At 36.1% G+C, this 15,891-nt stretch overlaps 1 protein-coding gene across 2 annotated transcripts in view; it reads right to left on the bottom strand.

Moving 5' to 3' along the window:
- Positions 1 to 4,077: 4,077 nt before the first annotated feature.
- The window catches only part of samd12 (sterile alpha motif domain containing 12), a 150,686-nt gene continuing 138,872 nt past the window's right edge, over positions 4,078 to 15,891 (bottom strand). For both annotated transcript variants that reach the window (XM_051671620.1, XM_051671619.1), the window contains exon 5: positions 4,078 to 7,979. In XM_051671620.1, coding sequence (XP_051527580.1) covers positions 7,957 to 7,979 — 23 coding nt within the window. In that variant the 3' untranslated portion in view covers positions 4,078 to 7,956. The remainder of the gene's footprint in view (positions 7,980 to 15,891) is intronic.

Raw genomic sequence — 15,891 nt, forward strand, 5'->3', positions numbered from 1 at the left:
AAATCACTTACTAACCTTTTCCGTGTAAAGTTATAGCCAATTTTACTTCGTTGCCATGACGTTTTTAATGTCAACAAAGCCTAAATCAACTGTAAAAATCACGATTTAAACAAATTTACAGCTCAAATAATACACGAGTTTTAACAGAAGAATTAATGTAAGTGCTTTTATAAAATTATAAGCTTCACATTTCTGCCTTTAAACCCTCCAAAAATTGGCCCTATTCACTTCCATTGTGAATGTCTCACTGTAACCATGATTCTTGCCTTTTTTTGTTTAAAGAAAAGGAGCGAGTCGAAATTATTTTTGTGGTAATCAACATTATACAACAAAAGCTGTCCATTGAGCTTAACTTGTGTTGATCCTGGAATATAAATGTGTAAAAGTTACACATTTAGCTTTAAGCCTTGTTTTCAGAGAAATCTAACAAAATTTACAAATTAACAAAAACAAAAGGGGACAAGAAAAATAAACTTAATTCAATGGAAGATTTGTTTTACCCTGTTGGCAATTTTTGAAAAATATTTTTTTTTATTTCTCTAAAAACAAGACTTAATATCTTGTAAATATCAAGTAATTATATCTTGTTTTAGTGATATTTTAGTAGATATTTTTATTGGAAAACAAGAAAAAATACAGTAAATTAAATGTAACCATTTAAGAGATTCTTAAAGGAATATTCAGGGGTCAATACAAGTTAAGCTCAATTGACAGCATTTGTGGCATAATGGTGATTACCACAAAAATTAATTTCAACTCGTTCCTCATTTTCTTTCAAAAATGCAAAAATCGAGGTTCCAATAAGGCACTTACCATGGAAGTGAATGGGGCCAATCATTTAACGTTAAAATACTCACTTTTTCAAAAGTATAAGCACAAGACAAGGATATGCGTGTAAATGTCAACAAACCCTAAAATGACTGTAAAAGTGACAATTTAAACAACGTTACAGCTCAAGTAATACACAAGTTTTAACAGAAGAGTGAATGCAATGCTTTTATAAAATTACACATTTCTGTGTTTAAACCCTCCAAAAATTGGCCCCATTCACTTCCATTTTCCCCATTCAATTCCATTGTAAGGGACTCACTGTAACCTCAATTTTTTGCTTTTTTTTTTTTTTTTTTTTTCAAGAAAAGGAGGAATGAGTCAAAATAAATTTTTCGGTAATCAACATTATGCCACAAATGCTGTCGATTGCACTTAACTTGTATTGAAACTGGAACATTCCTTTAACTTTGGGGTCGGGACCCCACATGAGGCCGCCACAGATATGCAGGTTGTGAGAGATGAACTGTATTTTGTAGGGGTGTGACGATCTCGCGATATTACAACGTGACGATATTTCTCGTTGAGGTGAAAATCTGTCTCACAATAGCAGCATGACGGAGTGTGAGGGTGAAATTAGCATAGAAGATGCCCCCGGCACTTTTAATTCGTTTGTGTGGCAGCATTTTAGGTACCCGGTGGAAACAATAAACGGTGACAGAGTGACAGACAAGGCACGAACAAAGGCTGTGCCTTGTTTGGAAGGCTGCGTCCTCCGGAGGCCACATTTGTCGGCCGCATACGTCATCGAGGCTGTCTCGTTTCATTTTTTTTCGAGACAGCCTCAGTGACGTATGCGGCCGACAAATGCGACCTCCGGAGGACACAGCCAATATGTAAGCACTGTAAGAAAATAGTGCTGTACACCGAGGCTAACACAAGCACTATGCAAAGACAACTACAGAACCACCGCAGCTCTCAACTAAAATCAACCAGGTCTGAAGAAACTCATCATACAGGAGAGAAGCCAGTCAGTTGAGTTTGTGGCAAAACCTTTTACAGTGCTTGCATATTGTTCTGTCTTTTACTGCATATGATAATTCATACTCAGAAAGTAGAACTGAAGTGACATTCATTACAAGATGATTAGTTAAAACATTTCAAAATGCACCTGCATTGTTTTGCATTTTTTGACTTTCAGTCGAATAAAAGACTATTTTCCCAGTCATATACACTACCGGTCAAAAGTTTTGAAACACTTGACTGAAATGTTTCTCATGATCTTACAAATCTTTTGATCTGAAGTCGTATGCTTAAATGTTTGAAATTAGTTTTGTAGACAAAAATATAATTGTGCCACCATATTAATTTATTTCATTACAAAACTAAAATGTATTTTAAAAAAGTTTTTGAAATTGATGACTTGGACCAAATAATAAAGAAAAGCAGCCAATAAGTGCACAACATAGATGGGAACTCCTTCAATACTGTTTAAAAATCATCCCAGGGTGATACCTCAAGAAGTTGGTTGAGAAAATGTCAAGAGTATATTTCTGAAAATTCTAGGCAAAGGGTGACTACTTTGAAGATGCTAAAATATAACACAGTTTTGATTTATTTTGGATTTTGTTTAGTCACAACATAATTCCCATAGTTCCATTTATGTTATTCCATAGTTTTGATGACTTTACTATTATTCTAAAATGTGAAGAAAAAAAAAAAAATTATAATAAAGAATGAGTAAGTGTTTCAAAACTTTTGACTGGTAGTGTATATAGTGTTAAAATATCGTCTCGTCTCGTCTCGTGAGCTAAGTGTATCGTCACACCCCTAGTATTTTGTTTATGGTAGATTTAAATTTATTTATTTCTATTTTTTAAGTTTTTGAGCATATTTTTTATAGCTGAAAGCTAGGCCTAGTTATAAAACAAGCAGCTACTCATGTGCTTAAATGATACATGAAATGCAGGCTACAACTTGACATAGGAGTAAATATAAACTCAACACAATGAAAATTCAAAAGGTGAACATGCAGTGACATTGTCCACCCTAAACATGCTGGTACTGTTTGCAAGCACTTATTTGTGTGAGGTAGAACTCAGTGCTCTTGTTTGCCTCAAGACCAAATACCGATCCAAGTTAGATATAGCAGCGGAGATGAGATTTGCGCTTTCAACCTCAATGCCGAATTTTGATGAGCTGCAGTACCAAACACAAGCGCTCTCATAAGACAGGGTGCGTACAAATGAAGGGGTGCCCAAATGATTTGTTTTAGTTCTTGTTACAGAATCTATAACAATACAACTAACTAAAGAGTAGAACAAAGGAAAAAGGTTCTTTGGGGTTCTATACTGAACCCTAGGGGGGCTTTACTCAGCTCCAAAGAACCCTTTAAGCGAAAAAGGTTCTATTTTCAAAGATTTTCAAAAAAGTAATCCTTTCTGCAGCCTATTTGCATATGAACTTTTTAATTAACATATCTATTAAACTTTATTCTGGTAATGAAATAAAAACGAAATTTAAATATTAGACGGTGGCTCAGTGGTTAGCACTGTTGTCTCACAGGAAGAAGGTCCTGGGTTTGAGTCCTGGCTCAACTGGGCCTTTTTGTGTGGAGTTTGCATGTTCTCCCCGTGTTTGTGTGGGTTTCCCCCACAAGTCCAAAAACATGCAGGTTAAGTGAATTGTAGATTCTAAAAAAAATAGCCCCATAGGTGTGAGTGAGAGTCCCCCAGCCACTGGCAGTTGTGTCAGGAAGGGCATCCGGTGTAAAATCTATGCCAGATCAAATATGCAGATCACAGATGTTCTGCTGTGGTGACCCCTAACAGAAGCAGATGAAAGCTGAAGAAGCCATCCAAATATGAATCCTTTTGGGTTCTATATAGAACCTTTTCTCCTAAGAGTGGAATAGTAAAATATATAGTTATTCTTGAGAACATATTTGACAAGTTATGCAATTATGCCTTTGAGATCCAAAAATATATGCTAAATTCTGTTACTAGGGTGGGTGGGGGTGGGGGTGGGATGGGATGTCAGGGCTGCCTAAAAACCTAAAAAATTGGTTGCAGTCCAAAAAAGGTTGAGAAACTTTAGCTGAATTCCAAAAAGGTTGAGAAACTCTTATTTATATGGAAGAGTCTATCACATTAGACATGATCACCTGATATAAAGACCACAGCTGTGGCTCTCCTCCTCCATTAGTTAAGCATCTGAATAGTATGGCTTTTGGGTTCAATAAGACACAGAAAATGTACTTGTTATATTAATATATTTGTTATTATTACTAAAAGAAAGGGCTCTGACAGTTTGGTCTGCATGCCTGCCTAATGCAAAACATCAGAAAATAAATGTCAACATTAATAATAATAATAATAATAATAATAATAATAATAAAAACATGCCCGCATTGTCCAAAAAATCATACATTTTCAGTTGCGCTGTAAGGGTGTAAAGTAATATCAATGGACATTGTTTAGATTTAGCTTAATACATTTTATTTAAATGTTTGTATGAATGCACCAATACAGCATATGTGTAAACAGGGAAATAAATATCCTCAGTATTTCTGTGTGCATCAGTGCATGAATAATGTACATACATTATATGTTCTGACATGAGTACTTTGTGCAGCTCTCGAGTGAGGCTAAAACTTTCACATGATTTGTGTGCAGTGGTGGTGTCCAGAGCTCCAAGATTCTCTGTTCTTTTACAGATAAAACTGACATGAAGAACATCAGTAAAGGTGTAGACATAAATAATCAATTTCTCTAAACTCAGTTCCTCAGCTCTACAGTCAAAATGTACAACTTTCCAGGATAAGAATGCCAATCTAACACAAGTTTCTATATTATATCGACATTGGCAGACAACTACATTGGCAGACTGATACTTATCTAAGATCAGTATTCCTATTCTCCTCAAATACATTTTGGAACCTAATTGAATTTCAAGGCAAATCTCACAGACAGGGAGGGGAATGAACCCTCAGTAGAGTACCTCTCATGGCCAGTCCTTAATTATTTTTGTACAATTGTGTATTAATTGCTGTTTATTTGCCTGTTTATATTCCAAGGTCAAGCCTCTTCAAGATCAAAGAACATCCTTTGTGACAGTGTGGACATTATGTGGACTAATATCATTTGAGAATATCTGAAGGACCAAACTCTTTGTGTTTGCCTCTTTCTACTGTTTTTTGTGGGTGATATTTTGCTTTTTTTTTTTTTTTTTTAAAAAGTCTAATTCTGCAGACTCATGAGAATCATTGTTTTTTCCCCCACCTTGACACTTTGTTTTAAAGAACGTTATATATATATATACTGTACATATAACAACTATACTGTATATATTTTTGGTAACACTTTACAATAAGGTTGGATTTGCTAACATTAGTTAATGCAGTAGTTAACGTACTAACAGTGAAGAATACTTTTATGACATTTAATAATCTTGGTTAACGTTCATTTCTACATATATTTTTCACATTAAAAGTTGTATTTGCTAACATTAGTAAATGCAATATGAACTAACATAAACAAAGAACAATCATATTTTAATTAATTACCATTAACCAAAATTAATAAATGCTGAAAAAATAAATTTCTTTGTAAGTTCATGATACCTAATGCATTAACTAATGTTCATGTATAGAACCTTAATGTAAACTGCTACCATCTTTTTTATGTGATTATCAAATTTTTATTTATTTTTTACCGCTTTAGTGTATTGCACAGTTCTACTATTTTGTAGTATATGCTATAAAATGTTATAATTCAAAAAGTAAATAATCCCATAACATCTATGCACTTTTCTTAGAAAATAACAAAAATGCCCCAAGGCAAACTAAGAGTCTAAATCGACAATGTGTTGCTATTCAGTTTTTGCTGAGCAATTCGGATTGACTTGAAGTCTGTAGTTAATGTACTGTGTAATGGTCTCATAAAGTTCAAATAAAAAACAAACCCCTCTAGGGTGAATATCTCGGCATCAAACCCTAATAATCTAATCTCCAAGAAGAGAACAAAAACAAACTCTTATTCAATGTCATTTAGAGTAGATTTAAAGTAGCTTATTTAATTTATTTCACTCCCAATTATGGCTCATCTAAATTATCAATACAAGACAAACCCCTTTTAGGCAAACATCAAATCATGGTAACACTTTATTTTAATGTGTCCTTGTTACACATATTACATTAATTTACTATAGTAATAACAGTCAATTATGCATAATTACAAGCAACTAACCCTAAACCAAACCCTTACCCTAACCCTAAACCTATAGTAAGTACATGTTGTTAATTAGTAATAATTAGTCATTACCTGTGTAATTACACTGCAACAAGGACACATTAAAATAAATTGTAACCCAAATCATGATTAAGATTTCCTTTTAAAGTCTCTTTCTAAAGTACAAATAAACCTGAATTCCCAATACAGTGAGATCTATACTAGTTTATCAGCTATAAAACCAATGACCATTTCTATTTTCACTCTCTCAGCCCTTCACAAGTTCCTTCGGTCATCTAGAGCTACTGGTGTTCAGCCCTGTAGGTGATAAAAAACCACCAAGGCCCCACAAAGGCATAAAATGGTAGCTAGTTTTTTTTAATTGGAACATGCTTTTCCCCAGATTCTCCATATTGACTCCATCCTGTGTGCCAGACAAGAGCCAATACGAGATCTAATCGACAAGGTCTAATCGATACCACTTAATTTTCGGATCTGATTCCAGTCTAAAGCATCTTGTAAGGCAAACCTTCCATCATACGGCAAGGCCAGATGCCATGAACAGCAGCATGTAACCTGTTACTGTAGCCCTCAAAACAAATGGAGTTTCCCCAGTTAATCAATGGCCGATCTGCACTGTCATGGATCTTTGTTGGCGACTACTGTATGCTGGTGCCTTTGTGGTAGATGTGTGATATTGCGATGTCATGCTACAATTGTGGTAACTCTCCATGTTGACGCTTGAGGCTCTTGTAACTAATGGAGGTTTTATACAAAGGTGACAATGATCAAAGGGTACATAGACACAGTTCATTTGATTTAGTACTTCAATGTGCTTCAGAGTTAAAAAGGTAACAGTGAATGGCCATGGCATATTAACAGTGATGCCTTTGTGTGGATATCTAAAAGATACAGTGAATGGAAAGTTCAAGGCTCATGACCGGCATCTTGCATCCTTTTTTCCTCAAAAATAATGCTCCATCTCTTACACATTCAATAATGCAATTTCATGCCTAAAATATTCATTTCCTTTCTTGCCTTGTCTTTTCACAACAGCAGAATGAGACAGGGTGATCTTCGGCATAGCATTTCATCTGTTCTTTTTCTTCTGCTTTCTTTCCTGAAAATGAAAATTCCACTCCCATTTTTGATGCTTTGCGGTTTCACGGCTCTAAGCTCAGTTGCTTCATCTGGTCTTCTAATTTAACTCCACCATGAGTCGAACCCCCAGACTGACTCCGGATCAAGAGATGAGGGTATAATGTGTTTGGTCCGGCGATGAAAGAAGGATTCAGAGATGGAACGCACCTCCCTGTGTAAGGGTGGGCTTGTCTTTTGAAGAGACCTGGTCACAGTCACAGTGCAGTTCAGGTTAAGGGATACATTATAATGGGTTCTGCTTTTGACAAATGAAGAGGGAATTCAACTCAGGGACATACTATAGAGACAAAAAGACAACACACAAAGAAAGCCAACCAGACGGTTTACATTATACTAAGAGAGAGGAAGAGACAAGCAATATTCAGACGTGCAAAGGGCGGAGTCCTTATGCTGCTCTTCAATTAGTGTAAATAGAGATGGAGAGCAAACAACAGAGATAGATAGACAGATAGATAGATAGATAGATAGATAGATGGATGACAGGAAGAAAGGTTAAAGTGCGACATTTCTGGATATTATGCACAACAACAAAGATAATTCAGCAGTCTTTCACATCATCCAATCAAGAACATCAGTAGTCCATTTAATTCTTGAAGGGTTGATATGCTGTAAAGAGCATTAAAGAAAAGTTGGATCCATTTTTAGGATTATTTTTGTTCAGGGGTGGGCTGGACCTTAAGGTTATGGAGTTTTAAAAGAAGTGGCTTGAAGGAAGACTGCAGGGGCTAAGAGTCTGGTGTGTGCTGTGAACATCGGAGAAGACTGACAGAGGAATGGCGGGTTTCCAGGAATACTCAGGTTATGGCGAACTCTCCAGAGAGGCTGTAGAGAAAAATAGGAGAGAAAAAAGCCAAAAATGAGAGAGGAAGATAGAAAAACAGTGTGAGAACATAAACATTATGGAATAAAGCAGGTGAGAATTCGAATGAAAGAAAACGAATAGTCAGACTGACATAAAACAGAGGAGATATGATCTGGGTGAGGGCAGGTGGGATCTCAAAGTAAAGAAAGATCACAGATAAGATATCTTTAAAATCTTACATAGACACCAATGAGATTAAATGGAGAGCAAATGAAGAAAATGAAAATTAATTAATTATTTACTCACCCTCCTTTTGTTCTATACCAATATGACTTTCTTTTTTGGTACTCAAAGGGAGAATTAAAAACAAAACAAAAACAAAAAACAAAAAAACACAAAAAACAAAACAAAAAACAAATCTGCTCAGTGATGTCATACAATGGCAATGGATGGTGACCACCTCTTCAAGCTTCAAAAAGACACAGAAGTATAATTCAGAAGTCTAACAAATTATTCATTGTGACTCATGCCTTGTTCTGAAGGCATACGATAAGGTTAGGTGAGAAACAAACCGAAATCTAAATGTTTATTTAGTGAAAATCTTGACCGATCATTGCTCTCCTGTGTGCATTCATGAGAGTGTGAAATGGGCCGTTCAAGGTAAAAAAGAAAAAAAAGAAAGTCTTGGTTTAGAACAACACGAGGGTGAGTAAATAATGAATGAATTTTAATTTTTGGGTGAACTATCCCTCTAAGTGTACTTGTTAGATTTTAACTTGAGGAAAACCCTGGTGATCTACTAATAAAAAAAAAATAAAAAAACGAATGACCTAAACCAGTGTTTCCCAATTCTGGTTCAGTCAAAATCAGTTCAGTTCAAATTCAATTATTTCTAATTTCTTTCTTTCTTTCTTTCTTTTTCTTTCTTCTGTCCTTCCTTCCTTCCTTCCTTACTTCCTTCTCTACCTCCAGAAGTGTAGCTTTTTAAACTTTCTTCCTGTCATCTATTTATCAATCTATATATTAATACATCACTCTTATCTATCTATCTATCTATCTATCTATCTATCTATCTATCTACAGTTGAAGTCAGAAGTTTACACACACTTAGGTTGAAGTCATTAAAATACATTTTTTAACTACTCCACAGATTTCATATTAGCAAACCATAGTTTTGGCAAGTTGTTTAGGACATCTACCTTGTGCATGACACAAGTAATTTTTTCAACAATTGTTTACAGACAGATTGTTTCACTTTTAATTGACTATATCACAATTCCAGTGGGTCAGAAGTTTACAAACACTAAGTTAACTGTGCCTTAACGCAGCTTGGAAAATTACAGAAAATGATGTCAAGCCTTTAGGCAATTAGATTCTGATAGGCTAATTGGAGTCAATTGGAGGTGTACCTATGGATGTATTTTAAGGCCTACCTTCAAACTCAGTGCCTCTTTGCTTGACATCATGAGAAAATCAAAAGAAATCAGCCAAGACCTCAGAAAAACAGTCATGGACCTCCACAAGTCTGGTTCATCCTTGGGAGCAATTTACAAATGCCAGAAGGTACCACGTTCATCAGTACAAACAATAGTACGCAAGTATAAACACCATGGGACCACCCAGCCATCATACCACTCAGGAGGAGATGCATTCTGTCTCCTAGAGATGAACGTAGTTTGGTGCGAAAAGTGCAAATCAATCCCAGAACAACAGCAAAGGACCTTGTGAAGTTGCTGAGGGAAACAGGTAGACAAGTATCTATATCCACAGTAAAGCGAGTCCTATATCGACATAACCTGAAAGACTGCTCTGCAAGGAAGAAGCCACTGCTCCAAAACCATCATAAAAAAGCCAGACTACAGTTTGCAAGTGCATATGGGAACAAAGATCTTACTTTTTTTAGAAATTTCATCTGGTCTGATGAAACAAAAATCTAACTGTTTGGCCATAATGTCCATCGTTATGTTTGGAGGGAAAAGGGTGAGGCTTGTAAGCCGAAGAACACCATCCAAACCGTGAAGCATGGGGGTAGCAGCATCATGTTGTGGGGGTGCTTTGCTACAGAAGGGTCTGGTGCACTTCACAAAATAGATGGCATCATGAGGAAGGAAAATTATGTGGATATATTGAAGCAAAATCTCAAGACATCAGCCAAGAAGTTAAAGCTCGGTCGAAAATGGGTGTTCCAAATGGACAATGACCCCAAGCATACCTCCAAAGTTGTGGCAAAATGGCTTAAGGACAACAAAGTCAAGGTATTGGAATGGCCATAACAAAGCCCTGACCTCAATCTGATAGAAAATTTGTGGGCAGAACTGAAAAAGCGTGTGCGAGCAAGGAGGCCTACATTGACACTGTTACACCAGTTCTGTCTGGAGGAATGGGCCAAAATTCCAGCAACTTATTGTGAGAAACTTGTTGAAGGCTACCCAAAAGGTTTGACCCAAGTTAAACAATTTAAAGGCAATACTACCAAATACTAACAAGGTGTATGTAAACTTCTGACCTACTGGGAATGTGATGAAAGAAATAAAAGCTGAAATAAATCACTCTCTCGACTATTATTCTGACATTTCACACTCTTAAAATAAAGTAGTGATCCTAACTGACCTAAGACAGGGAATGTTTTCTACAATTAAATGTCAGGAATTGTGAAAAACTGAGTTTAAATGTATTTGGCTAAGGTGTATGTAAACTTCTGACTTCAACTGTATCTATCTACCTATCTGTCTGTCTGTCTGTCTGTCTAGCCACATTACTTACATACTCTTACTTCATGTCAACAATTGTTTCATTTGTTTCTTTTTATTCCTCCAAAGAAATTTTGTGGGAAACATCTGAGATACATAACTCAATTAAGGTCTCCTGAGCTATACAATTTTCCTCTGGGGAGAGGGAAATGAAATGGGAGGCACACACAGGAGGAAACAAATGGATTCCATTGAACACAACATTCTGTATATGTGTAGAAACAAATGGATGATTGTTGTTATGTACCAATAAGAATCAAAATGGAAAAGACAATTAAAGACACTACAAAGGAGAAGAGATAGTGGAGGGGTGAAATGAAGGAGAGAAAGAGAACATAAAAATGGTGGTTACAGTGGTGAATCAATAGCAGAAATGCTATCCCAGCATTCAATAGCACAGAAGCTCTCAAAATATCTAATTCATCTGACCTTTAGGAGAGAGAGAGAAATATAGAGATAGAGAGAGAGCGTGCCAAAAGCAAAGTGTGACACGTGGCACAATTTAACTGACATATGACATATATATGACACTCTGCAGCCAAGAAATCTGGTCAGATGGTCACATGACAGTATGAATCCACCATAAAATAGCCTGTAATGTATGAATCAAAGTTGAAATATAGCTTGTATTAAGAATCCATACACACACGCCGCAATCACACACACAATCACACACTACATCATCTCCCAGAGAGTACCCTGTTAGTGCATAAACAGTCCAAGAACATGCACTGGCTTCTGGCTACAGAGAGCATATCTAGCACTTGAAATTCATTATCATGGGGTAGCCTGACAAGCTGTCAAACTAGCGTACACAGGCTCTCCATCCCAAACAGCCGTGTGCGCAGCTGTTGTCAGGGGGGGAGGGGGTTGTAGTGGGGAGTGGCTCTAGCACTTCAGCTGAACGATAAATCCGCCTGTTTTTTGTTTTTGTTTGCTGTGAATCAAGGTCAGGAATTTTCCTTCAATTTCCAAGGAGTAGTGCTGACATGCTACATGGAGACAAATACATATTTAGACTCACAACCAAACACACACATGCCAGCACAATCCTCTTGGCTTCTATCCAGCCAATAGGTGCTGCTCTAAGGTCAACAAAATAATAGAACTAATGATTTTAAGTATAGCCATATGTTTCATGGCAGTACCATGGTTTTTGGACAACCACCATGGTAAATCTATGGTATTCTTCAACATATACCTTGGAACAGAATGTACAGTAAATACCTTAGTATATTAATATAGTAATCATTCAGTACCATCACCATGGTATATAAAAGTACCATGCTATACATACCATCATTGTACCACTTTTTTTTTACATGGTACACCATGATAATGCCATGTTTTTTTTTTTTTTTTAGACATGAAACCACAATGACACTATGTTTTTTAGACATGCACAACATGATACTGCCATGTTTCTTTTGGACATTGTACTATGATAATGCCATGGTTTTTTTTTTTGGACATGGCAACATGATAATACCATGGTTTTTTTTGCACATGGTACCATGATAATTATGTTTTTTTTGTTTTGTTTTTTTGACATGGCAACACGATAATGCCATGTTTTTTTTAGACATGGTACCATGATAATGCAATTTTGTTTTGGGATATGGTACCATGATAATGTTTTTTGTTTTTTTGGGATATGGTACCATAATCATTTATTTAATTTTTCTTGACAAGGCACCATGATAATGCCATGCTTTTGGACACTGCACCATGCTAATGCTGTTGTTTTTTGGACGTGACAATATAATACTGCCGTGTTTTTGTTTTTTGGACAGCCATGTTTTTTTTCGACATGGTACTATGATAATGCACTTTTTTTTTTTTTTTACATGTTTTTTTATATATATTGTTTTTTCACATGTACTATGGAAATGCCATGTTTTTGTTTTTGTTTTTTTTGGACACATACCATGGTTGTAGCATACTCTTTGAACAAATGGCAAGGTAATTAAATTATATTATTTTGCACCACAATGGTTTTTGGACATGGTCCTTTTATAATGCCATGTTTTTTGGAAACGTACCAGGATTTTCCCATGGCAATTCCATGATGTTTGAATTATCTTGGAGTACCATATAAATGCCTTGGTTTATCAATTTGGTAATCAATGAGTAGCATGGTAAATATCAAAGTTACATTATATTTTATTTTATATTATTTGATTACTATACCATAGTAGCACCACAGTACCTTTTTTAAGATATGCAATTATAGATTATGTAGTCTTACAGTTTTTCTCAATCGCTTTGGCACATTTTTGAAACAGTCTTAACATTCTCTAAACTGTAAGTGCAATTGTCACAGCTGTTTTATGGGACATCACAACTCTATTGCATGGCTGCAAAATGTAGTAACTCACCCAAAACAGTTAATTCATGCTTCAGAACCTAGTTACTGTGTCAGTAAATTGGCCAATGCCACCAAAATTAAAAGTTTTTTTCTGTCATTGTGTGAGCCGTACTGGTCAAAATGTTTAGATGTTTTTTCTCCATGGCAGTCAACCCTGGAAATGTTTGTTATAAAAAAAAATCATTTTTGTTCTACTTTTTGTTGACACTGACTGTTTACTGTACTATACAAGAATGTCAGTTTTGTCTAGCTGAATGCTATTGTGTATCACACTGAGCTTTTTAGATACCGATTTCAACAGTAGGTAAAAGTTTACTGGGAAAAGTCAATTCTGTAAAATACTGTATTACACAGAAAAAAGATATGCACATTTGTATGTAAACAGTAAATTTATTTTTATAGCAATGTGTTACATGTGCATGTCCATTTTTACACATTTCTTACATGTAAAGTCATATATAGTGAACAGAAAATTGCCACAAAATGACATCCATGTAAAAAAGAAAAGAAAAGAAAAGCAACATTGAAAAAACCTGTGGTATTTCTGTAAAAAAAACAACAACAAAAAAACAATAAATTGTACCTCCTCACAGTACATAACACTGCAAGTTCCCATCTTCTTGGTGGACATCCTGTCGCTCTTGTTGGTCTGGCCAGAGATTTAGCAGACATCACAAACATTCCATGTCATAGATATTTATGGAATATACATGTATGTCTGACAGATTTTGATAACTGAATGGATCATTTTGCATGTGATGGCTCACAAGATGAAAGAATGTTTAGAAGCTGTGAAGAGTATGACAATTTCACTGAGAATCAACTCATCAGTTTTGATCAGCAAGCCATGTGCATTTAGTTATTGTGCAAACTGTAGACTATTGTACATCCTCTATTGCACACATGTTCTAAAACATGTGCACTTTGATTAAATGAATAAGAAATTCAAATCTGGTGTGAACAAGAAACAAATTGTTCAGAGATTTGAACTTACTGTTTTGAAAAAAATAATTCTCATTCAAGAATTGAGCCAAAGTGATTGAGAAAACTGTAAAAGTGTCAAAGACATTCTGTTGTATTCCTCTGAATAAGACAGTGTCAACCTTGGCAATAGATGTCTGAGACCAGAACAATAACACTGTATCACCATTTCAGTGGAACAGAGCAATCCTAGCCAGACAGAACAAGTGCTGAGAAAAATAACATTTAAAAAAGCTGCAAATGACTCATTCCCCTTTTCCATCCTTTTTATTCATTCTCTTCTCTCTGATTAATTATCACAGGCTGAAGTGTGACAGCGGGAGAACAGATCTGAGGAGCCACTCCATTTTCCATCTATCCATGCAGCGCAACTCTAAAACAATGAGATTTGCTCATACCGCCGGGCTCTGTATGTAAAACTTGCATCTCTGTAGTTCATTTGTGTGCAAAAACACATTATTGAACAGTTAGTTATGGGAAATGGAAAACACGGAATGGAGCTGGAGTGAAGTGATTACAGATGAATTGTCCACATTGAAAGGAAAGTAACTCAACTCATTAAAGCTGAATTGTGTATTCTCTATCACTAACAGAACTGTATTGCACTTATAATTACTTGAAAATGATGTTTTCAAACTCGCCCCATCTTCCAACAGATAGTCCCGCCCCAAACTTTCACCATTGGTCGAGCTACTGTTGCTGTACTGATCAAACCAACAGAGGAATGTTTTAATAGCGCTACAGAGCCATAGTGTTATACTTTTACTGTAGGTGAAATCAGTCTACAAATGGCTTACTTATACCTGACTTGGTGACTTGAAAAAATGACACAAATGAGCTTTAACGTCTAGTTTACATCACACTCGCAATCATGCTTTTTACCGAATATCAGCACAGCTGTGTTTACCTCAGGCCGAGATCAGTACTACAGGACTTTTAAGGCTGAACATATTTAAGCAACAAAATGCTTAATTTCCTGCATAGTAGAGGATATTGCTGGGCATTTATAGTCATAAATTCTATGTTTAATGGCATAGACTTTTGAAGGTAACTATCTCCCTTGAGAACTGTGGTTTGTACCACCACAATAACACAACAACACACATTATGTATGTTTAACTAAACCATGCGTTGGCAGAGAACTCGCATCTGAGAATGAGAACTTGTATAAAGTATGTTTCTGGCCATACTTGTGTGAAATTGCTTAATTAAAAGGAAAGACAATGACATTAGATCTTTTACTGTCTCTCTGCTTGACTTCAGTTCCTCTAAGCCTCCATTGAAATGATAGATCAGATTCAAATACATCACAGATGATAGGCCATGAGAATGGTGTGGAAAAGAGAGGAGAGAAAGAGAGTAAGTGAGAATGAGAAAGAAAAAGGGCACACCAGGAATCCTGGAAGGCTCATGAGAAATGGGCTGGGGGCTACCTATGCAATCACAATGAGTTCTTACCACTGTTACTGAATCAGAGCACAAACCCTGTCTGCTTCAACACTAGCTTCTCCTTGCCTAACACAGCCCTGAGCTTTTTCAGCTCCACCAAAAACTGACAGCTCTTCCCTTTGTAGTAGCCGAGGTGCATTCTGATTGGACGACTGTAATTATGCTACAGTGGCTCTGACATAAATGGCTTCTTTTTTGGCAAATGACCAGAGGCAATGCTCAGAAACTCTGCAGTAAGATTACTGTAGTTCCTTTCTTCAGCATTTGAACAGATCTGAAACTGCACCAGAGGTTAGTGCATTTCAGCGTGACAGGTCAGGTAATTAAAGGAATATTCTGGGTTCAATGCAAGTTAAACTCAATCGACAGCATTTATGGCATAAT

The sequence above is a fragment of the Myxocyprinus asiaticus genome, chromosome 34 (genome assembly GCF_019703515.2).
Source record: "Myxocyprinus asiaticus isolate MX2 ecotype Aquarium Trade chromosome 34, UBuf_Myxa_2, whole genome shotgun sequence".
Classification (NCBI taxonomy): domain Eukaryota; kingdom Metazoa; phylum Chordata; class Actinopteri; order Cypriniformes; family Catostomidae; genus Myxocyprinus; species Myxocyprinus asiaticus.